We start from the raw sequence: 23,282 nt of genomic DNA, 5'->3' as shown, positions 1-23,282 counted from the left end.
ACAGTTCAGAACAGGGGCTTGTTAAACACCTTCCAGGCTCCACCTCAGAAGCAGCTGCATCTGAGGGAGTCAGAACTCCTGTTAAGTCTGGAGAATGCTCTGGGATTATATGGGCTTAAAAGATGCTATACAGAAAGATATGAGCGCTGTCTTCCGAGTGCCTATAGTCCCTGCAAGGAGAAGTCAGTGGCACGATCCTGGCGCTAAAGGATGCTGTGGATTGGATGCGAGACCCTAGGCTGGGGGGGGGGGGGGGGTTTGCAGGGAAAGTACTGGCTTCCAAGCTAGACCATGGCGCTGAGTTTTCATCCTATGGAACAGTAGAGGAGAGGAAACTGCAGCATGTCTCGTATCCTGTGCGTCTCTGCATCAGCTTATGGATCAAAATGAATCTGAACTCTAAACACAAGGAAGGCCAGGCAGGTTTGGCAGGATGGGCTGAGAACGGGGGTGAAAAAATTCTGCTCTTGGCCAGAGATAGCAAAATAATCCCAATTGGAGACCCCAAGAGGAAAACAGCTCCCTGACCAGGGGCAATAGGCTGAAGAGAGGGGATGAAGAGCAGAGGAGCGGTTTGGCTGATATGCTGATCGGGGCCTGGTCTGCACACCTGCTGTGTGGGTGGGTAGCTAGATAAATGGAGGCAGGCCTTCACTGGTGTGATGGCAGCATGCAGGGCCCAGCTGGTCAAAGTCCAGCCTTTCCTATGGCCCCATCTGACTCCCATCCAGCTCAGTGGGAGTCCTTCCATTGACTCGGATAGGAGTTGGAGCAGGCCCCTTGCAGCCAATCCCTGATGCCTCGGGAAGATGAGTCCCCAACCTGTGATCCTGGCTGTGCAGAGCTATATGCCTAGAACAAGGGAGAAAGGTTCTCCAGACCTGTCGTGTATCCATACTGGTGCACTTATATACATGTATGTTAAGGCTCTATCTGCCACCAAGATACCAAGCACCCACCTAGTAGGCTTGGAAATACCTGCGTGGTGGTCTGTATCTCCTAACCGTACCGATCCCGGTGCACGTGCATACACCATAGCTAAGATAAAAGCACCCTGTCCCCTGAACAACCACCTCCTAGTGCGTGACCATTATGTTTTGGGTTTGCATTGCTGGTCATCCTGCTGTGTGCTCAGCCCTGGGGATACCTACCATGAAGCAGGCTATACAGGGTCTATCGTAGCTCTCTCGAGAGAGAGACACATTCCCACAGGCTGATCTCATGCCAGCGTGTGTAATCTAGTACCTGTCATCCAAGGATCTGAGTCCTTTGCAAAGTCTGGATTATGCCTCTGGCAATGTCCGTATCAGGTGGGCTGATAAGTGTGGTCTGGCCACGTGACTTAATCCCAGCTCTGATGGGGTGCCCCTTTGTGGTTTTGGAGGTGGATGGGCAAGGCATGTCACCTCTTCGAGCCTGTGTAAATTGGGGCCTTAATCTGTAAGGGTTAATTGGTTAAGGGTTGCAAAGTTCTCTGCAAGGGCCCAGTAATGGTGTTTGCTTAGTTTTTATTGGTGGCTGTTTGAAGTATCAAATTGGGATAACAACTGAGGAAAGCAAGACACAGATGGTGACTCATTCCCAAGGTCACACCTAAGAGGGCATGTCAGACCTGTGAAAAGAACTCCGGTGTCCTGATTCCCAGGCCCCTGCCAAAATAACTTCTATGCAGAAATGGCTGGATGGGCAGTGTCTGTAGGAGAAGGGCGACCAGAGGGAGTGACTTGTGGGAGAAAGGGACAGGAGGCATCTGTGTGTATGTGGGCTTTTCAGGCCCTTTGCTGTGCAACATGCTGACAGATACAGAGAACTCCTTTACGTGACTGAATCTTCCTCTTCTCTGCACTTCCTGCCCCCCCCCCACCCCCACCCCGGCAGTGTGTGGCCAAGCAGTGGCGGGCGCGGAGGATGAGGGGGAGGCGCAGGCTGGCTGGATCGAGGGAGCAGCCATTCTCTTCTCGGTGATCATTGTGGTGCTGGTGACGGCCTTCAACGACTGGAGCAAGGAGAAGCAGTTCCGGGGTCTTCAGAGCCGGATCGAGCAGGAGCAGAAGTTCACGGTCATCCGTAAGGGGCAGGTGATCCAGATCCCTGTGGCTGAGATCGTGGTGGGGGACATTGCGCAGATCAAATACGGTGAGTGGTGGAAGGGGAGCCAGCCCACAGAGAGTTGACTTGGCCAGTTCAGGCACTCCTGTGCCTGTCTCACACCTTGCCCTTTCCCTCCTTGAGTTGGCTCAGTCATGGAGCTGCCAGCAGTGGAAACTGAGGCCCTGGCTGCCTTCTTCGCTGGATGTGGGCAGTACCTGTTCCCCACTTGTCCCAGCATGCCTTCATCCTGACCTTACAGGGGCTGCTGTCTGTGGAGGACAATGTCTGCCTGCGTGGGCTCCTCACGCACAGAGGCAACTGTTGGTGCTAAGCTGGACTCTGTGGAGTACCTCGTGCTGTAGCCATTTCCCCAGCAGGGACTCACCGAATTGCTTTTGCTCAGGGTCATGCTTTCATTGCACTGAAGAAAAATTTCTCCAGTCAGCAATCTTTTACGTCCCGCCCCACCACGTCCCTTTGCTGTCCGTCACCACTGGGAGCTTGTCTCTACAGCTTTGCTGTAAGGAGTAATTTGTTTTTGTTTTTTTTGTTCTCCCACCATTGTGCTAGCTCTTCTTCCCTAGACTTAGCCATGCCATGGGATTCTGGGTAATCTTCCTGGCATCAGGAATTCTTCAGGCCTTGCCTCCCCAGCCGCAGACTGAGAAAAGGGCAGGATGAGCTTTGTGTCAGGCACAGGCTGGCCTGTAATGTGTTCCCTCCTCTTTCAGGTGATCTGCTGCCCTCGGATGGGATCCTGATCCAGGGCAATGATCTGAAGATCGACGAGAGCTCTCTGACTGGGGAGTCGGACCATGTCAAGAAATCCCTGGATAAAGACCCCATGCTGCTTTCAGGTGAGGCCACCAGATGTGACCTGTGACCCAAGCCCTCCACGCTAGGGCTGGAAACCCCAGCCAGATACCCAGCCTCTGGATGCTTTGGGGTTTGGCAGGATTCATGTTCAGATGACCCAGTGCTGGTACCCTCCCAATGCTGGCACAAGTTAGACCGGGTTCTGCGTGCCCATCCCTGGACCATGGGCAGCAGAAGATGGCTAGATCCCTTCTGGCCATTCGTGGTCCTAGCACAGCATAGAGTGGCCCCTCAGCTACTGATCAGACCAAGAATGGTCTTGGTGGATGACCAGCCTTGGAGGGTGAATCCCCTTCCAGAGCAGGGACAGCATGGGCAGCAGCAGAGCAAGTGTCTGTTGCCCATTGCTCCCTGCTGGTATGCTCCAACCCTGTCCTGGAGGGGTTTCTGTAGTGTGGCAGCATGCGTGGGTTGGGGCCAATATAAAAATCTCGCTAGACTGATAGGATCACTTCTAGCGGGGAGTTCCGTCTCAGTGGCCCGTTGTGATGGCGATGCCTGCCCCGGGGAACCTGGAATGAGATCCAGTTAACTTAAAACGAGGCTCTGAGCAGCCGTCATTCCAGCAATAACTTTGGGTCTCGGTTGACCTGGGCCAGGTTTGAACCGGTGACCCAGAAGCAACAGGCTCTGTACCCCATCCCCTGGAGTCCAACAGTCTCTTGTGTTAAAATAGTCAGGAAGTTGACTGTTAATGTCTCCTCTTCCTGGTTCGTGTTTTCCTTTCCCCTCGATGCTTCGTTCCCCTGGCCAGGTACCCATGTGATGGAGGGCTCCGGACGGATGTTAGTGACGGCTGTGGGCATCAACTCGCAAACTGGAATCATCTTCACTCTGCTGGGTGCAGGAGAAGGGGAGGAGGAGAAGAAGGTGAAGAAAGGTATGGCGATCTCTGGGAGCCCAGCTGTTTCTTTCTGGGATGTGGTGAGCTGTGTCCATGGCTGAGAGGGAACACGCAGCCCTGTTTAGTGTGAGTGACTGAGCTGGGCCTGTCAAGCCTTAGGAGACGAAGCTGGGAATCCCACTTCTAGCACCATCAGGTCATGATGCAGAGAGCACACCGCATGAGAAGGCCCCTTCCATGCTTGGGAGCCTGGGGGCACTGCCTGGGCTCCCTTTCCTGTGCCTTCTTTGACACACCATCCACCGCTCTCTCCATCCAGCCGCAGCTCGGGAGCATGTGGGAGCAGGCTTCAGAGGCAGAAAGGGAGTGGCTATCAGAGCTGGCTTTGGCAAGGAGGCTGTCAATGGAGTTACTATTGCTCCAGCCCCATGGCGGGAGGTGACTGATAGCTGAAATGATCCATGTCCTTCAGACAGTCCAGCACCCGAGGGCTTCACCAGCAGCTTTCTTTCTTTCTTTCTCTCTCCATTTGTTCTCTTTTCATCCAAAGACCGACTCCCCATCCCCCAGGGTTGACCTGGCAGTGTGGGGGTGGGGGAGGATGGCTAGGAGGACTTGCTTTGCTCTGCTGTCTGAGATCCTCAGCTGGTAGGACTTTGTGCAGGGAGAGGGTCACTCCTGGCTCCCTGACTTCAGTGGGTGGGGAAATGCGCCTTTGGACCCCCCCGCCCCGCATATACACCTTGCATTAAGCTATTGTGAACTTTGGACCCATTCCTATCCTGGTAGCCCACTTTTCCCAGGAAAGAGCTGTGGGGCCTTGCACTTAACAGGTTCAGCCCTTTGCTCCTTCCGTTCACTGGCTCCAGGCTACAAGAGGGGCAGGTCGCTCATAAGCCCCTTGCGGTGGGGTGAGCTATGGCGCCAGGCTGATCCCAGTGCTGCTGTCTGAACCTCTCGTGTTCTGAAAGCTGACGGCACTCTGCGGGGAGCCCCGGGGGGTGTGCGTGTGTGTCAGTCAGGGGGAAGAAGTGGCGTGTGCTCACAGGGTGGGAGGGGCACAGCTTGTCAGGCTGCGTTGCTCACCTATACAGCACCGACCATGCCAGGAGCCAAACACCACCCTGCACACCGCTCCGATGTCTTGCTGCTTATTCCACCCACTCCACCCCAATCCCTGCCGATCACAGATGGCTCAGAACCGTGCCGCCTCCTTTCTGGGGCTCCGAGACAATCCAGCAACTCCCCACTCGCTTTGGGGTTTACGGGGTGCTCGAAAGAGCCCAGAGCTCGTTCATAGACTAGAATATCAGGGTTGCAAAGGACCTCGTTGCAGGGGGCTTGCAATGCAGCGTCTTGGCATGATGGCCTTCACGGCAGCATGTCTCACTGCAGGCAATTCAGCATCCCTGCCAAGCTGATGGGGCCAAGACTGGGCTTTGGGCACATAGGCTACCCATCACTGTGCTTTGGGGGAGCCCCATTTTAGGAGCTGGGGTCAGAGGGGAGGGTGGCAGGGCTCCCACATACAGTCTAAAACTCCTCCCACTCCCCACCTTCTGATTATTTATTTTCCTGCCTCAGGACAAATGACTTTGCTCCCCTCCCACCCTAGGCGTGCTGGGTGTGATGCTCATGTCTGCCTTTGCACAGGGCTGGCCCTGACCGCACCGGCATTGTGGCATGATGGTTTTGCCCCTCAAGATGGATGCAGGGAGATGATGGGCCCTAGCGAAAGCTTTGGGGCAGAATTAAGACTAGGCCAATGGCTGGAGGAGGCTGGGCACAAAATGCGGTTGGAGGGTTGAGCTGGAAGAGCAGCCTGAGGGTGCATCGTGCCCTTGTACTTTCATCGCCTAGCAGATTGCGGTGTCGCTTGAGCTCCCTGGGCTTCGCTGCCAAACAGAAACCAGACAGGGAGTCAGACCCTCAGCTGGTGTAAATCAGTTTAGGTCTGTGGGAGTCCATGGATCAACACCAATGTACGCTTGCTGAGGATTCCAGCTTCTGAAAGCCTCTGGGGTGCTTCCTTGCTCCCTGGTAGAGGCCAGGGTGTAAGTGGCAGAAGGTATGTGGCTTATCAAAGCAGCCCAATGCTCCCTCGCTCCCAGTCCGCAGAACAGGCGTTGGTGCTGTTGATCCGCTTTGGCAAAGCATCCGGGGATTAGTAAAAGGGACCAGATGATGGGCTCTCTGCTGTCTCCCTACAGAACCGCTGCTCATGGACAGTGCTTGTCAGAAGGATTAAGGAGGATGAGGCAGAGTGAGTGGAGAGGCAGCTGTTCATCTCCTCTCCCGCTAGCCAGGCAATCCTGTGTCTCCCACCTCTGGGGAGTCGCTCCTCTTGCTCAGGGAGTAGCCTTTGGTCTCTCGTTTGAAGCGGTTCCCTCTGTCTCAGGAAGTGGTGCCCAACTTCTTATTTATTCTGCTTCGTAAATGTCACTTGGCATCTCCCCCCGTCCCCGGGCGGTAGCGTTTGCTGGGCAGTTAAGCCTGGCTTGACATCCTGTACTGGAGTCCTGCTCCAGTGCCGTCCCCAGATGTTGAAAGCAGGGGACGGGTGGGCTGAGGGTGCTGTGTCCCAGGGCCCATGCCTCTCCACATCACTGGGTGGAGGGTTGTCTGGATAAATAGTCCGACTTTAGACCCATCAGGCAAAGCCCCTCAGTCCTGCAATGCGGATTTGTTCCCAACAGCTCTTGGCGGCTGCTGCTTGTTTGTATCACAGTAGCGCCCAGGGGCCATAGTCCTAAATCGGGGCCCCATTGTGGTTGGTGCTGAGCATTCCCAGAACAAAGACTGTTCCTGCCCCCAAGAGCTTCCATGCTACGTCTAAGACATTGTGACTGCTATCGTGGTAATCTGGGTGGGTTGTCTGTCTAAAAACTGCTCCAGCTCAAACAGGAATTACAGGCTTGATGCAGAGATCAGCGTATGGAACTCTGGCCGGCATTCTGCAGGTCCGACTAGACGATCACGATGGTCCCTTTTGGGCTGGCCTGAAGTTCTGCCCCGGCCGAGATCGGGTTCCCTTTGCATTAGGTGCTGTACGAACGCACACAGCCCCACTCGTGACAAGCTCATACACTAAAGAGTTGAGACCACAGGGGGAAGAAGTGAAGTATTTTCTCCATTTCAGATTGGAAATTGAGGCACAGGGAGATGGAAGTGACTTGCCCAAGGTCACACACAGTCTGTGGCAGAGCAGGGAGCTGAGCCCAGAGCTCCTGAGTCCTACCCCAGTGCCTTACCCACAAGACCAGCCTTCCTCAGGCAGAGACTTCCCTTGCCCTGTGGCTAAATGCTCCTAGCAGCAGGGAGAGGAGGGCTGAGACCTGGCAGGAGAAATCCCCTTTGGCTTTTATGGGTGGGAGGCACCTTTGATCTCTTGAGTCCTGGCCAGTTACGTGGAGCCCAGCAGCTGTGTGGGATTCCTGCCATGCGAGTGCCAGCATAGAGAGCACCCAGGGTGTTTTCCTGCCCACAGGGACGTTAATGTCGAGAACCATGTGCTCAGCACTCCACCCTTTTTCTCTTTGTCTGAACAGGTAAAAAAGCAGGAGCCCCTGAAAATCGCAACAAAGGTAACCAGCCTCTCCATCCTTTGAACCAGCACCACACTAACTACCAAGCATTCCTCCTTCCTTCTTCCCATGAGTCTGTGCTCTTCGCCGCTGCAGCGAGAATCTCGCCTTGTTGTCCCGGAAGAGGGTGTAACTGACCCCACAGTGCTAACCTCCACACTTCCTTTACCCCTGATCCCCCGTGCCCCCTCCCCGAGCCATCCTGTCCAACTAGGGGCCAGCCTCAAACCCCAGGTCTGTGCTGCTGGAGTTGCAGCACCCTCTGCTGTCAGCCTAGGGTTCTGATCGAAGGATTTGGGTTTGTTTTTTTGTTTTTTGGGTTGTTTTTTTTTTCCCACCATTGGTGCTGTGAGGGGGGGATGACGGTTCTTTGTGCCCCATGAGGCAGCCTGGCCTCTTCCGAAGGAAGGTCTGGGCTAGACAGACAGCAGCACATCAAGATCTGTGGGTCGAGGAAGGTGGGAGAGTGGAAGTGGGGAAAAGCCCCATTGTTCAGGGAGGTTTAACATCAGCCTAGAAATAGACCGTTGGGACCAAATCTGCCCCAGATAGTTCTGCCCTGTCTCTGATCTGGGCTGTCAGTTTCCACCGCTGCCTTGTACCAGCAGAAAATTGACCACCTGGGATTCTTCCACAGCGCAGCAGCTAGTGATTCCTCCCTCCGTCGGGCCAGGATGAATGGGGACATGGAATCGAGTGAGGAGAGCGCTCTGCAGCAAATGGGGTGGTGGGGATGGGGTTTTAAGTCCGAGCATGAAGTGTTGCCCCCCTCCCCCAAGTTTGGACCCGGATCAGTGGTGGGTTTGGCCTGTGAAACTGTTACACCCTGTTCTTCTCATGGCCTTTTTGAATCAAAGTGAGCGTCTACTCCTCCAGTATGTTTCTCACAGTGTTCTTTCCAGGCTGTGTAGAGGAAGCCCATTTCTGCACCTGTCTGTTTCTCCACCCTCTTTCTCTCTCTCTCTCAGCAGTTTACGTTTCTTTCCTTCCTTCCAATCTGACATGTCGCGTTGTTTTGGGTTTGTGGGTGTTTTGGATTTTTGTTTTTGTTGTCTCCTCACCCACCCCCATTTCTGTTCTGTCTGAAAGTCCTAATCAGGGAGGTCACCATTTTGGAGCAACTGCGAGTTCTTCTGAATCCATAACACTTTGGTGGTGGAGGCTAGAAAGGGGAATCTGCTCTGAAACAGCCAGATTTGGATCTGTATGTGAACCACTGCTTTTTTGATTGGGTTGTTTGGCTTTTTTTAAACCCAAGAACAAGAACTGAGATGAAGTAAATAACTTCCATTATTTTTGTGGGGTTTTCTACTCGTCTTCATGGTCCCCCACCCCGACTTCTTGTTTCGTTGGTGCTCTTTGGGTTCAAATACTCAAGTGTAGGCCAGCATAGCTCTATTGACATGGGGGGAGCTACATCTGGCTGCATGAGCTGAGGATCTGGCCTTTTTATGTCTTAAGGATCCTAAAGAAATTTTTGGGCTGGATCACAGAGGGCTGAAGGTAAAGAAGCCGGTTCACTCCTCCACCTTTAGTGAGTCAGTCAGTCTCCACCCCCAATCCTTAACCTTCCCTCCCCTCCATTCCACCCCCTCAAATGCTGTCTGCATAAAGCGACTCCCACTGAGCTTCCATGAAGGCATTAAAGAGCTCATCCATAGCACATGTGTAGAACAGGGGAGCTAAGGAAAGGAAATACCGTTACACGTAGTGGGAAGTTAGCTTGTGGAACTCATTGCCACTATCTCCTCAAGGCTAAGTGCTTAGCAGGATTCCAGAAAGTACAGGACATGCATATGGATAATTACCTGGAGTTATAAAATTTAGGATTAAAGATGACCGTTTTGGAAGGGATCTAAACAGTCATGCTTCAGGGCATAAAGCAGCCTCCAGTGGGGGTTAGGAGGAAACCTTAATGTATTGTAGGTGTTCCTGCACCTTCCTCTGAAGTAGCTTGTGCTGCTGGCCACTGTAGGTGAGAGGATCCTGGATTATCCTGTAATCCGATCCAGCCTGGCCATTCTGATGATCCTGTATTCAAAGGGCTTTACAAACACTTAGCGAATTAAGTCTCCTAACACAACCCTGTAAGGTAAGTATCACGAGCTGCATTTTACAGATGGATAAACTGAGGCACAAGGCAGTGAAGGGACTCTCGCCCAAGACCACACAATCAGGGCCACTGGCGGAGCTGGGAATAGAACCCGGGAGTCTTGGCCCCATACCCTAGTAAGGCTGTCCTGCCTCCTCCGGTGTAATCAAGTAGAGATGTTTTTCCCTTACCTGGGAAGTGGGGTTGGGGGCAGGGAGGCAAATGAGAGATGATCCCACGAGCTGTTCCAGGCACTTGCCCCCTGGGGCAGGCTCCCTGGGACTGTGTAGGCTTTAACCTTAGCATTTGCCTGTGTGGGCCAGGGGAGTCTTTTTTTTTTTTTTTTTTTGCTCTAGGTTTTTTGTTTTTTTCTCTCTCCACCATCTCTGTCCAATGGCGTCAAAAGCTTTACCTCATGGCCTCTCCCACTCACCCACTGTCTCTCTTTTGCCCCTGGGGTGTAGCTAAAACTCAGGATGGCGTGGCCCTGGAGATCCAGCCCCTGAAGAGCCAGGAAGGGGTGGAGAATGAGGAGAAGGAGAAGAAGAAGGTGAAGGTCCCGAAGAAGGAGAAATCGGTGCTGCAAGGGAAGCTCACCCGCCTGGCAGTGCAGATTGGGAAGGCAGGTGAGCATGGATGAGGTGTATCTCCACTCTCAGACAGCTTCACGCTGGTCTGCTCCCCAGTGAAGTTGTAGTGGCAGGATGTTCCACTAGATGTGTTGGCGGTGACCATGAGGGACAGATAGTGCGGGCTAGAGACTGGCATGGTGTGAGAAGGACCCTGTGCTGGTTCCCCTCAGTCCTAAGCTGCAGCACGTCCTGCTATTCCAGCCTTGGATCCCCCACACTCAGCTTTGCTGATGCCCCTTCATCCCAACGGTACCCCCAGGCCCATCTTTGCTAATGTACCTCGGTCCTGACCTCCAATCCCCTCTGGTACTCCATGCTCACAGATTTGCTCACGCCCCTCAATCCTGAACTCCAGCTCTCCCGTGCCAGTCCTAGGTCTCCACATAGCTCTGCTAATGAACCTCCGTCTTCACCAGCAGCCCCTCGGCTAGTCTGGCCCAGGGAGTCTATGGGATCAGAGACCCTGCTGTGAACACTTTGAAATGCTGGGGCAGGCTTAGGTGTGGATGGACGCCCAGGCAAAGAGCCCCCAGGGCTCAAGCCTGGGGGAGCAGAGCTCCAAGACACTCTTGTCAGAGCGGCTTTCCCATCTCGATCCCCAGCCTAGGGGTGTGGGCGTCGCTACAGGTCTCGCTGGCCTCTCACCTGTCTCCTTCCCTAGGACTGATCATGTCGGCCATCACGGTGGTCATCCTGGTGCTGTACTTCGTGATCGACACCTTTGGGGTGCAGCAGAGGCCCTGGCTGGCGGAGTGCACCCCCATCTACATCCAGTACTTCGTCAAGTTCTTCATCATTGGCGTCACCGTGCTGGTGGTGGCCGTGCCTGAGGGCCTGCCCCTGGCTGTCACCATCTCCCTGGCCTACTCGGTCAAGGTGAGGCCGCACCTGGGCGGGGAATGTTGGGGTGACTGTGTTCACCAGAAGGGGAGGGGTTGTTCCCCTCACCAGAAGGCTGGGGCGGGGGAAGTGTTGAGCAGAGGACAGTAATGGGTTCCCATCTTCACCAAGGCGCATAGAGGGAGCTGTGCATATTTGGAGGTGGGGGTGCTATGTTCACGATGGCTAGGGGGGCTTTGGAGGGGCAGAGTGCAGATGGAGGTGGCTCTCCTCCCCACGGGAAGGCCGGGAGCAGAGGGGGCAGAGGCCTGTTTTTCCCAGCTGTTGTGCAGGGAGGCCGGCGCTGGGCCGCGTTAGCCACCAGCTGGGGAAAGGGATTCTCATTTACTCCGCTGCTGCTCCCCTGCCCAGTGTCCTGCTCTCCCAGACAAACCCTCCCGTCCCCTTGTTCTAAGTAAGCCAGGAGCCTGGCCTGGCACTGCTGGGGACACACGTGGCAATAGCACTTCCTGCCAAGCCAGCGGAGCACCGCGGAGCAGAGCTGGGAGGGCGTGGGGGTGTCGGGCTGGCCCTACAGAAACGGCATCCCTCGCTGAGGTGATGCTGAGTGCAGAGGCCATGGCCTCCTCGTTCCTCTGTGTTCCCAGTGCCCTTGGCTCCAGGATCTGCCTTCCCAGGGGGGTGCGAAGCATGGCTGTGAGCTTCGGCTGTGTGCCGTGTGAAGACACAGGTGAGGAGAAGCCTACCTGCCTCTTAACCCTTTCACGGCCTGTCTTGCGCCCCGCTGCAGAAAATGATGAAGGACAACAACCTGGTGAGGCACCTGGATGCCTGTGAGACCATGGGCAACGCTACGGCCATCTGCTCGGACAAGACTGGCACGCTCACCATGAACCGCATGACCGTGGTGCAGGCCTACGTGGGCGACGCCCATTACCGGCAGATCCCCGACCCCGAAGCCATCCTGTCCAAGGTCTTGGACCTCATCGTCCATAGCGTCGCCATCAACTCCGCCTACACGTCAAAGATCCTGGTGAGTTGTCCTCCCCCTGCTATTCTGACAACGCTGCTTCTAGCCCCTCCCAGAGCTCAGGTGGCTGGCGACCCATGCAAAGGAACAGCACAGGGAAAAGCATGGGGCTGTGATAGGATATGGGGGAGGGGGTGTAAGATTTACTTCCCGATGAACAAGGGGTTAAGAGCAGCTTAGCACGCGTTGTGTCCTCCACACAGCTGGTCAGAGGATCTAGTTCAAATAGGAATTAATGGCCCCTGTTATGCAGAAGGTCGGATTAGATGATCAGGGGTCCGTTTTTCCCCTTAAATCTGTGACTTTCCATCACTTTGCACGGGCCTTTACATAGATGTGGTGATGCAGAGAGTCTGAAACAATGGGCCAGGTCCTCAGCTGGGGTTTATGCCTCTTAGTTCTCCGGGGCTGGGGTTGACCTCAGTGGCGCTATCTTGATTTGCACTAGCTGAGGATCTGGCTCCAAGGCTCTAAGAAGTGGAATCTACTCCCATTTCATCTTGACTTGTTCGCTCTGGACCCTGCTGATCACAATCTTTAAAAAGTCAACATCCATTATATCCCTGCAGATCAGACTTCCAACTCCTCCCCTTCTTTCCCCCCACCTCAGTGGGCCTGGCCGGAAAGATTTGTATTGACTTTTATTTCCCCCCTTTCTCCCCACTTTGGGAACTTCTTAGCCACCAGAAAAGGAAGGGGGCCTCCCGCGGCAAGTGGGGAACAAGACAGAGTGCTCCCTGCTGGGCTTCGTCCTGGATTTGAAGCAAGACTACCAGGCAGTTCGGAACGAGGTGCCAGAGGAGAAACTCTACAAGGTCTACACCTTCAACTCAGTGCGCAAATCCATGAGCACGGTGTTGAAAAACCCGGACGGCAGCTTCCGCATGTACAGCAAAGGAGCCTCGGAGATCATCCTACGCAAGTAACTACCCTTCCCTCCTACGTTGCTGAGTAAGCCATTCCCCTGCTAGAGCCACTAGTGGTGCTTCTGAATGTAAATTCTCTGGCTATGCTCCACAGGCCACTGATGGTCTGGGGAGCCCTTCCCAGAATGAACCCAGAATTGTGGGAATTTCAGTGGGGAGGGGACATCTGTGAGATCTCTCTTGTGAAAAAAGACTCATGTACATTATCTGCAGAACAGAGAAGAATAATCCCTAGTTCCTGTATAGCACACTTTTTTCATCTGTAGATCTCAGAGCGCTTTACAAAGGAGATCAGTATCATTATCCCCATTTTACAGATTGGGAAACTGAGGCCCAGAGAGATGTAATTTGATGGGTTCTATTCCCAGTCTGCTTGGTAACCAGTCTCCCAAGTCCTGGTCCAGTGCACTATTCACTAGGCCACACTGCCTCTGGGAAAGCTTCAAATAGCACCTAGTGAAGTGAGCGGTTCTCTGCCATCTTTGAGCCTGCATGCGGTCATTATAAGAGCATTGTGCCATGCAGGACAGCCCCGTGGCTTCATCCTCAGTTGCTTGGCATAAAATACAATCTGCTAATTGGAGCTCAAGCGGAACCTGTCTGGAGGGCGCTTGGCACATTTGCTGAGTAATTGTTTTGTCACTTCTACTGCTGCCTTTGCGCTCCTGGCAGCCAAAATGCCATGCAGAAGCTGCGTTGGTGTCTGCAGCCAGGCAGTGCCATACATCTGGCAGGGAGTGTGTTCCAGAGAGATTCCACGCCCAGCTCTGCAGCCCTGAGAATCTAGGCTGTTTCAGGGAAGGAAGCATCCACCTCATGTATATATAATTTTTTTTTCCTTCCTGTGGGCTCACCTGCAAACTCTTGGGGTTCATGCCTAACTGACAGATGAGGGGCTTGCTAAATCGGTGGCACCATCTCTTCTGATGTGTGGTTGGGGCTGGGAGTCTTGCCTCTTTAGTTCGTCGGCAGATGCCAAGCCATCTCTCCGTTAACTTCTGAAACCTCCCGCCGTGTGCAGGTGCACAAAGATTCTGGACAAGAACGGGGACTTGCGGGTGTTCAAGGTGAAGGACCGGGATGAGATGGTGAAGAAGGTGATTGAGCCGATGGCATGCCAAGGGCTGCGCACCATCTGTCTGGCCTTCCGCGACTTCCCTGCCGACGCCGAGCCTGACTGGGACAGCGAGAACGAGATTGTGTCTGACCTGGCCTGTATCACCGTGGTCGGCATAGAGGACCCTGTCCGGCCAGAGGTACCACAACGCCCTCTCACCACCTTAACCCGGGCAGTTCGGCTGCTTTGCTGGCTGCATGTCCCTTCCCCACCCTGCTGCGGCATGAGCTCTGTGCCCCTCGGTCTGCTGCTGCTGCGGGGTGATGAGTGCCCGTCTAGAGAGGTGGATGGGGCACGAGCACCCCACAGATGTCCTGCAGGGTGCCACGCATTGCCTCCCCCGGTCCCTGTGCCATGTGGGGGTGCTTGCTCCTGAGGTGCCCTCGCTCTGTGCCACTATGCGGAGCACGCCAAGTGCCTGGGGTGTGCGCTTCCCTCCCTTCCTCACCTGTATACCAGGCACATCCCCACAAAGGCATCTTGGTCTGAGCCAGGTGTCTGGGCACGAGCGCCCCTCCAGTGCCAATGTTCAAGGGAAGGGTGCGTTGCCAGAGGTTGCCCAGAAGTCGGGTGGAGTGTTCCACAGGTGAAAGATTAATGGGGGGGTGGGGGGAACTGATTTGCTGCCCCCCAGGGTGGGAGAGTACTGTTTACAGGAACCTATTTTCCCCAGCGATGCCCACCTGCTCCTTCCCCCTGTTCTTTCTCACAGCTTGCCCGGGGGTAACAGACAGACCGCTGGGCTAAAGCAATAAGCAGTCCCATGCCTGCCTCTTTATTACATTTTGGAGCCTGCCTTGCTCTCGTCTTTCCCTAATTAGACGTTGAAGTATCTGGGCTCGGGAATCGCATTACAGATGCCCGGTCTGCACCGGCTCTGGAGGCCATGATTCAATTTGCTGATTTCTCAGTAATGTTTTTCCCCCACACACACACACACAGCCGAGGACGCCCTACCCCCTGCTCAGGCTCGTTCTGTATGAGATGAAACCTATTTAGCGCAGCGACGTGGTGCTGCTGCAGCCGGAGATGCCGGGCCGGGCCGCTGTCAACGTGCCATCCGGCAGAGCAGGAGAAATAAAACGTCCCACGTCTCGATTAGATTGCTCATCTGTACCGCGGCACCGGAGGTTCCTGAGCACCGCGGCATCGCGTGGAGGAGGCAATGAGGTTACGTGTCCCTGGGGGCAGTAGAGGAACGGCCCCGCAGTCAGTTCCAGGAACGGCTCTGAACAGACCTGCTGTCCTCTAGCACCATGGAGAGAACGAGCTCCTTGGTTTAGAACCGCTCAGCCAGTGCCTCCTACACCGAGCTTAGAAGTGAGCTGGCTCCTGTCAAACTCTCAGTAACTTGAGTCCCCTGTGCGCGACTCAGTACAATGGGGCTCCAGTGCCCAGCATCTGGGCTCCATAGACCCGACTTGCCATGCGCTGCTTCCCCGCTCCTGTGGAGCAAGATGGAGACTCTCTGCCTTGCCCTCGAGTTAGCCGCTGCCTGGTTCTTGATGCCAGGAGGCCAGTGTCAAATCAACCACCCCATGGGGTTGGAGAACAAGGCATAGAAGCAAGACTCTCTGCTCCTTCCTGCTGTCTGGTTCTTGGGGATTCCTCTGTCCGGGGCTTTCCTTCCAGGCTGCCCTGAGCCTTCCACCCTACGCAGCATCCCTCTGCATGATCCTGTTGTTGGTGGCCGGCCCGGCCCAGCCCAGCGGCGCATTGGGACTGAACGAGGCCTGAATTCACCAAAACTTGAACCAACCTCCTGCTCCAACCCCCTCAAGACATCTCAGCCCCACCCTGGGCTCCTTGATCTTCATCCCCCTGGACCTTCTCCCTGGATGGACTCTTTGCAGCCCCAGCTCCCTCGTGCACCCAACTTTCCCAGATGCTGCTCCTCCATTTGCCCTGGCTTGCTGCCATGCCTGAACCTCTCCTGACTGCTGGGCCAGGATTCCAGCAATCCTACCTTCATCTGCCACTCCTTCCCAGGGAGGCCTCCTGCTGCACCAAAGCTGCTAGCATGTCCCTTGTATGCCAGCTTTTCTGTGCCAGTTACCTCAGCCCTCCATTCACACTGTGCAGGTGGGGCTGCTTGAGTCTGTCTGACCCTACAGGTTTTTTTCCATAGCTTCTCTCTTTCCAGTCCGTCTCTCTTCCCCCATCTGTCTCTTTTCCACAGCAGGGCTGCCCAGAGGATTCAGGGAGCCTGGGGTCTTCGGCGGCAGGGGTCCTTCCGCTGCGGGTCTTCGGGACGCTTTGCCGAAGACGTGGAGCGGAAGGGCCCCCACCGCTGCACTGCCGCCAAAGACCCGGAGCGGCAGAAGTGGCAGCGGGTCCTTCACTCCGGGTGTGTTCAGCAGCGCTGAAGGACCCCCCCCCGCTGCCAAATTGCCCCTGAAAACTCCCCTGGGGGTCCCTTCTGGGGCAAATTGCCCCACTTGCCCCCCCCCCCCCCGGGTGGCCCTGTTCCACAGTGTTTCTCTCTGACCTCGCCTGTAGGTGCCAGAGGCCATCGTGAAGTGCCAGCGTGCTGGCATCACCGTCCGCATGGTGACAGGCGACAACATCAACACGGCCCGCGCCATCGCTACCAAGTGCGGCATCCTGCTGCCTGGGGAGGACTTCCTGTGCCTGGAGGGCAAGGAGTTCAACCGGCTCATCCGGAATGAGAAGGGAGAGGTAGGAATACAGATAAGGGACCCTGCCTCTGTATGAGTCACTCGGGGCCCTGGGCAATGGACTCCAGAGGCATCTTCGGAAGCATAGCCTGCTGACAAAGGGTGCGGTTAGCTCCGAACCATAGACCTGGAAGTGCAGCACAGGCAGGAGCAAGAGGCTACCTCCATAATACATGGCCTCTTGGACCAAAACTGAACTGGACCTCGCTGCTTATAATGCTTCGAATGCCTGTCATGGAGAGCTGCCTGCTCAGCTCGTATCAGCTGGAGCTTCTAGCCAGCTTGGCTAGGGGCCAGTGACCCCTGGTAGATGCCTGGGCTCCAGATTTGTCGTGGGAGAAACAGTAAAGTTGAGGTGAAGGGACCATCCAGTCCTCGCTCCCCGTCCTGCCCTACCTAATGATCCTTGGCTCTCAATAGGGCTGGACAAAATTTTTCAGTGACTGCATTTTTCAGTGAATAAACTAGTTTCAGGTTGAGAAACTGTTCATGAGTTTGGGTCCAATTCTGCCTATCACTTCAGCTGGGGGGGAAAACAAAGGGGAAAACTTTTTGGGGAAAGTTGAACTATTTTAATTGGATATTTTTGCTAAATGAACTGTTTTGACTTCTTGTTTTGAAATCGAGCTAGTAAAAACCCCCCGCACCTGAAAACTAAACTAAACCTTTTGGACCCACACTGAATAGTTTGTTCAGTTTTTTTTTTTTCTTTTCGGCCAGCGAACCGAATGATCAATGATTCGCTCGGCTCTAGTTTTCAAACGCCTGCCTGGCCAGGCCCACGGAGGCAGCTTCACGCTCCTTGACCGACTCAACGTCTCTCTCTTGGTTGGTCCTGCAGGTGGAGCAAGAGCAGCTGGATAAAGTCTGGCCCAAGCTGCGAGTTCTGGCCCGTTCCTCCCCCACGGATAAGCATACGCTTGTGAAAGGTAAGGGCTCCTGCACAAATTCCCACAGGGTAGGGAACCTGGACGCCTGTGTTCTTTTCCTAGCTCTGCCGTTGACTCACTGTGACCTAGAGCAAGACACTTTTTTTCCCCCATCATTCCTTGTGCCTGACATGTTTTCCCCATCTGTATAACAAGGCTAATTGGTGCTGATCATCTTCCTAGCGGGGCAGTAAGGCTTAAGGACTGAGATCCTTGCAGGGAAGGTGATCTGGAAAGGCGAAGTATCAGCAGTGGTATGATCCTGCCATAGGTGCTGGAACTGGAGGTGCTGGGGTTAAGGCTGCACCCCCTGGCTTGAAGTGGTTTCCTCTACAGCGTTGACAGTTTGGTTCACTGGTTCTCAGCACCCCTGCCCCTACAAATAGTTCCAGCACCCCTGCCAGAAGAGACACTGGATGAGAGTCTTAAAAACAGTGCCTGTCCCCAAGGAGAGACACAGCCCTGCAATATTCAGTGGCTGACAAGTGTCCACATTAAGAGAAGACGTGCCACTGTTATATCGTTGCCACTTTGTGCCGATCTAGTGATTCCCAGGCCAACTGCTACCCAGTGCAGCTCCATCTGTGCAAGGAGCCCACGCTGGGGCCTGTTGCCTTTGAACCCTGTGTCTGTGTTTCAGGAATTATTGACAGCACTGTTGGAGAGCGGCGGCAGGTGGTGGCCGTGACTGGGGACGGGACCAATGATGGCCCAGCCTTGAAGAAAGCTGATGTCGGATTTGCTATGGTATGGAAGAACATGAGTCTTTCTCAGTGTGCTGCATTGTGTTAGAAACATCCTATGGATTTGAAGAGGAGTGAAAACCTTTTGTGGTATAGGAATCGCACAAAGGCTTACAGGATGTAGTAGAAGAGGAGATCATTTTAATCATCCTATAGAATTTTATCCCTGCTATAAAATTCTCTATAGACTTCATAAGATGGTTCAAAAATTTTGCAGGGAGGTGATCACTTTGTATTAAGTGCTATAGGATTTTTGCAACAAGGGTCCTGGAAAATATCCCATACCAAGAAACAATCCTCTTATCCTGGCTTGAAGACGAACCCTCCCTCCTTTTACATCCTTAAAGGGACATTGTCAGATTAAGAATCCTAGCCTTAACGTTCAAACTTGGCTGCTGAAAGCTAATGTCCTAAACCCACACATAGGCACCTAAATAAACATAGCCTGGTTTTCATATAGGCTCAGGACAATGGTAGGTGCAGATGTTCAGCACCTCTGCAAATCAGCCACATGTATTTAGGAGCCTGGCTGAAAGGACCCAGGCCTGGAGTTACTGACCCAAACGGAAAATAAACAACCCCAAATCTTATCTTTCTGTTAATGCATTAGCTTATTTACCCAGAAAGAATCTGAAAATCTAGCTTGCGCTTTGCTGTTAACACTGTTTGCCTACTTTTCTGCATTTCTTTCAAATGGAACCAGGAAAATAAACTGGTCATTTTTCCCCTGGTTTCTAGTCCGTTTCATGGTCAGGTTCTGGTACTCTAGCATAAGGCTGCAGTGTTTGGGTTGCAGCCACTACAGGGGAATGTATGTATGTTTAAACAGATTCCTTTTGGAATTTTCTTTAAACAAAGATCTGTTGTAAGCTGTTTTGCAGGCCCATTTAATCCTCCCGAGCCCCTGCAACATAGTTTTCTGTCTTTCTCTCACTCATTGATTTAGTCCAAGCAATGGACTTGATTGCTGGCTAAAACTAAGGTCTTGAGTCTGCAGGCTGGACATAGGCGTTCTTCAGCCGGAGAGGTGACTGGATCGGGTGCTGAAATCCAATGACCAATCCTTTTTGGGGCTAAGTGTTGTGCTGAGAATTGAAAAGAATGGCTGCCCTGCTGCAGTCTGTGGGGATGGACTTTCCCAACAGGAAACTAAGGGCCCCTTACTGTTTATCTCTGACTATGGACTCCGGAGACTGGGAAACAAACAACGTGGTCAAAATTCAGTGTCACGTTTGCCCTCCTACCAAACCAGGAAATTGACAGCTAGGGACAGAATCTCCCAATACCCAGGCTCAACAGGACCCAGCAGGAGAGCATTAGGCAAAATCATGAAGCTGCTTCCACTTAACACATCTGCACGTAGCTGTGCCTTTGCTCCTGGCAATGGCAGCATCTGTGCAAACTGAGCACCTTCTAGTGCCCACGACTGATTACTGCAGCAAGCAGCCTGATCTCTTTTAAATGGCCATTGTGGAGTGCCTTAGATGTATGTGGCGCTTTGCAAAACACAGAGGGAGTCTTTGCCCCAGAGAGATTGCAGTGGGCACAGGGGTCCACCTGGTTTGGTGCTCATTGCAGGATTACAGTCTCAATTAAGACCAGAGGAGCGGGGTGGGGGTGTGTGCCAAACACGGGAGAGTAAATCCTCAGACACCTCTGCCAGCAAATGAACTATACTGGGTGCAATTTTGGGGGGAAGCCCATCTGTTTCTCTGGAGCTCCCTACCAGAGAGAGCGTGCTTCTGGATCCCAATGGTCCCTGTTTGTATGAACACTTAGCAAAAAGGATCAAGGGGAAATAGCTACTTTTAAGTATCAGGGGTAGCCGTGTTAGTCTGTATCCACAAAAACAACACTGAGTACGATGGCACCTTAAAGACTGACTGACTATTGTTGCCTGCTCCATTTCAACACTCTGTGAGGTAAGAGGTGTTGGCAGGAGATCCCATACCAGAATTGACAGCCTGCTGTCCCCAGGTAGGAAGGAAGGTGCTTGGTGCATAGGATGTGGAAGCTGTTCCAAGCATAGAGGGCGTCCTGTAAAGATAGAAGCGGGCTCATTCTGGTCATAGGTCTGATCTGGATCCAAACTTCCAAGGCTTGTCAGCCTTGTCTGGGAAGAAGCAGAGCACTGGCATGGGGAGGTGGACAGTTTGCCCAGTGACCCCCAATTATACATATAAAATGATGGGGTCTAAATTAGCTGTTACCACTCAAAGAGATCTTGGAGTCATTGTGGAGAGTTCTCAGTGTGCAGCAGAAGTCAAAGCGAACAGAATGTTGGGAATCATTAAGAAAGGGACAGATAAGACCAAAAATATCACATTGTGTCTCTATATAAATCCATGGTACAGCCACATCTTGAATTCTGTGTGCAGATGTGGTCACCCCATCTCAAAAAAGAGGCATTGGAATTGGAAAAGGTTCAGAAAAGGGCAACAAAAATGATTCGGGGTATGGAACGGCTTCTGTATGAGGAGAGATTAATAAGACTGGGACTTTTCAGCTTGGAAAAGAGATGACTAAGGGGGGATATGATAGATGTCTATAAAATCATGACTGGCATGGAGAAAGTAAATAAGGAAGTGTTGTTTACTCCTCAACGCAAGAACTAGGGGGCCACCAAATGAAATTAATAGGCAGCAGGTTTAAAACAAAAGGAAGTATTTTTTTCACACTACGCACAGTCAACCTGTGGAACTCCTTGCCAGAGGATATTGTGAAGGCCAAGACTATAACAGGGTTCAAAAAAGAACTAGATAAATTCAGTGGAGGATAGGTCCATCAATGGCTATGAGCCAGGATGGGCAGGGATGGTGTCCCTCGCCTCTGTTTGTCAGAAGCTGGGAATGGGCAATGGGATGGATCACTTGATTACTTGTTCTGCTCATTCCCTCTGGGGCACCTGGCATTGGCCACTGTCGGAAGACAGGATATTGGGCTAGATGGGCCTGTGGTCTGACTCAGTATGGCTGTTCTTATGACTCATCGACACTCTGTTTCCCCCTCAAGGGCATCGCAGGCACAGATGTGGCCAAAGAAGCTTCGGACATCATCCTGACGGATGACAACTTCACCAGCATTGTGAAGGCGGTGATGTGGGGCCGCAACGTGTATGACAGTATCTCCAAGTTCCTGCAGTTCCAGCTGACCGTCAACGTGGTGGCCGTCATCGTCGCTTTCACAGGAGCCTGCATCACACAGGTAAGGAGGCCTGGGGAGCAACCTAGTGCTTAGAGCTGGATGGGACTTGAAGCCAGGAGTCCTTGGCTTAGCTGCTGATTTGCCAAGGGACCTTGGGGGTGGGGTGGGGGGAGATAAAATAATCATGACAAAGCATCCGGTGAGCGGCAGAGGTGGTGGTGGTGGTTTTATGTATTGAGCAAAGAGACCACGTTCTTCTCCCTCTGCAGGACTCTCCGCTGAAGGCCGTCCAGATGCTGTGGGTGAACTTGATCATGGACACCTTTGCGTCCTTAGCCCTTGCCACAGAGCCCCCCTCGGAGTCCCTCCTGCTGCGCCGGCCGTACGGCCGCAACAAGCCCCTGATCTCCCGCACCATGATGAAGAACATCCTGGGGCACGCAGTGTACCAGCTCACCATCATCTTCACTCTGCTCTTTGCAGGTGAGTCTCTGAGGCCATAGGGAAGGGGGAACTTCCACACCAGCCACCCCCTCTGCCTCTAAACCAGTGAGAAGTAAATCCAGGTAGTCTATCTAATCCAGCTGGGCATGTGCCCACCTACAGTGACCCCAGTTCAGTGAATCCCATTGTCTGCACCAGAATCTAATCTACTGGGTGCAGAGAGCATGCTGTAGCCAAGAAAGTGGCTCCTTTTTTCAGCTCTCCACTAAGTAAAGGGTTAATGAATGAACCCTTCTATTTTTTTTTTTTATTTTGCTGCTGGAGATGGATTGGCTCCTGGGATCCGTAATAAGCCTATAGGACCTTAAACGCTGAGATCAGTCATTCAGTTCTGGCCCTGCTCCGTAGCTACTGCAGGTGGCTGCTGCGTGGGCTGTGTGGAAATGACCTTGGTGGGACTCTGTCTAATGCCAAGTGAGTCAGCATCCACAACACAAACCATAGCTACCGCCCGTTCTGAACAGCCGCCTCATGTAGGCCGAGAACGCAGTGGGCGCTCTGCCGTCCCCAACACGAAGCTTCCACCTCAGGGAGCTGAGGGCAGCGAGATGGGGGAGGGAGCTGCTGCTGATCCTCTTGGGATGAAGGAAGGACGTGGCCATCCATGGCTGCCTGTATGGCATTACATTCCCATCTGTTTAAAGACTTCCAGTGCCTCCTGTGGGGCCCAATGCAGGGACATCCAGGTGTCTGAATGGGCTCTGCCTGGCTTATCCATGATGCATTGCACTTTGCTGGTGCCCTCAGTCAAACTAACTGAGACAGGCATCTGTTTGTCCACCCCCCATGTTTCCATAATCCAGCTTCTCCTGCAATTAGAAAGCCAAACTGGGGGAAGGTCCTATCTTTTACTGGACCAACTTCTGTTGCGGGGGAGAGACATGCTTTCGAGCTACACGGAGCTCTTCTTCAGGGCTGGGAAAGTGACTCTGGCTATGTCTACACGACATCATTTACAGCGCACTTCCGGTAAAGACTCTCTAAGCCAACGGGGGAGAGCCCTCCAGTCAGCTTAATGACTCCTGCCTCTACAGGAGGCGGTAGCTATGGGAGAAGTTCTCCTGCTGACGGCACTGTCTGCACCGGCGTTCATCACTCAGAGGTGTGTATTAGTCACACTCCGAGTGACATAACTTATACCGAAGTAATCTGTAGTGTACACACAGCCTCAGTGTCCCTGCTAAATTTGAGGTGGAACAGATTGTTTAGCATAAATAGTTAACGCCTTTCAAGGACCATTCAAGGTGAAGTG

The 23,282-nt window shown here is 53.3% G+C and overlaps 1 protein-coding gene across 5 annotated transcripts in view; it reads left to right on the top strand.

Moving 5' to 3' along the window:
* Window positions 1-23,282, top strand: part of ATP2B4 (ATPase plasma membrane Ca2+ transporting 4) — a 103,838-nt gene that overhangs the window by 57,053 nt on the left and 23,503 nt on the right. For all 5 annotated transcript variants that reach the window (XM_073320115.2, XM_073320111.2, XM_073320112.2 and 2 more), the window contains 14 exons: window positions 1,879-2,136; window positions 2,823-2,948; window positions 3,722-3,847; window positions 7,360-7,395; window positions 9,952-10,113; window positions 10,781-10,995; window positions 11,750-11,992; window positions 12,670-12,911; window positions 13,937-14,171; window positions 16,532-16,711; window positions 17,552-17,639; window positions 18,280-18,386; window positions 21,395-21,586; window positions 21,796-22,009. In XM_073320115.2, the coding sequence (XP_073176216.1) occupies window positions 1,879-2,136; window positions 2,823-2,948; window positions 3,722-3,847; window positions 7,360-7,395; window positions 9,952-10,113; window positions 10,781-10,995; window positions 11,750-11,992; window positions 12,670-12,911; window positions 13,937-14,171; window positions 16,532-16,711; window positions 17,552-17,639; window positions 18,280-18,386; window positions 21,395-21,586; window positions 21,796-22,009 (2,424 nt within the window). The remainder of the gene's footprint in view (window positions 1-1,878; window positions 2,137-2,822; window positions 2,949-3,721; window positions 3,848-7,359; window positions 7,396-9,951; window positions 10,114-10,780; window positions 10,996-11,749; window positions 11,993-12,669; window positions 12,912-13,936; window positions 14,172-16,531; window positions 16,712-17,551; window positions 17,640-18,279; window positions 18,387-21,394; window positions 21,587-21,795; window positions 22,010-23,282) is intronic.

Source organism: Lepidochelys kempii, chromosome 21 (assembly GCF_965140285.1).
Source record: "Lepidochelys kempii isolate rLepKem1 chromosome 21, rLepKem1.hap1, whole genome shotgun sequence".
NCBI lineage: Eukaryota > Metazoa > Chordata > Testudines > Cheloniidae > Lepidochelys > Lepidochelys kempii.
Note: the sequence above shows the minus strand (reverse complement) of the source record. Positions and strands in the feature narration are given on the sequence as shown.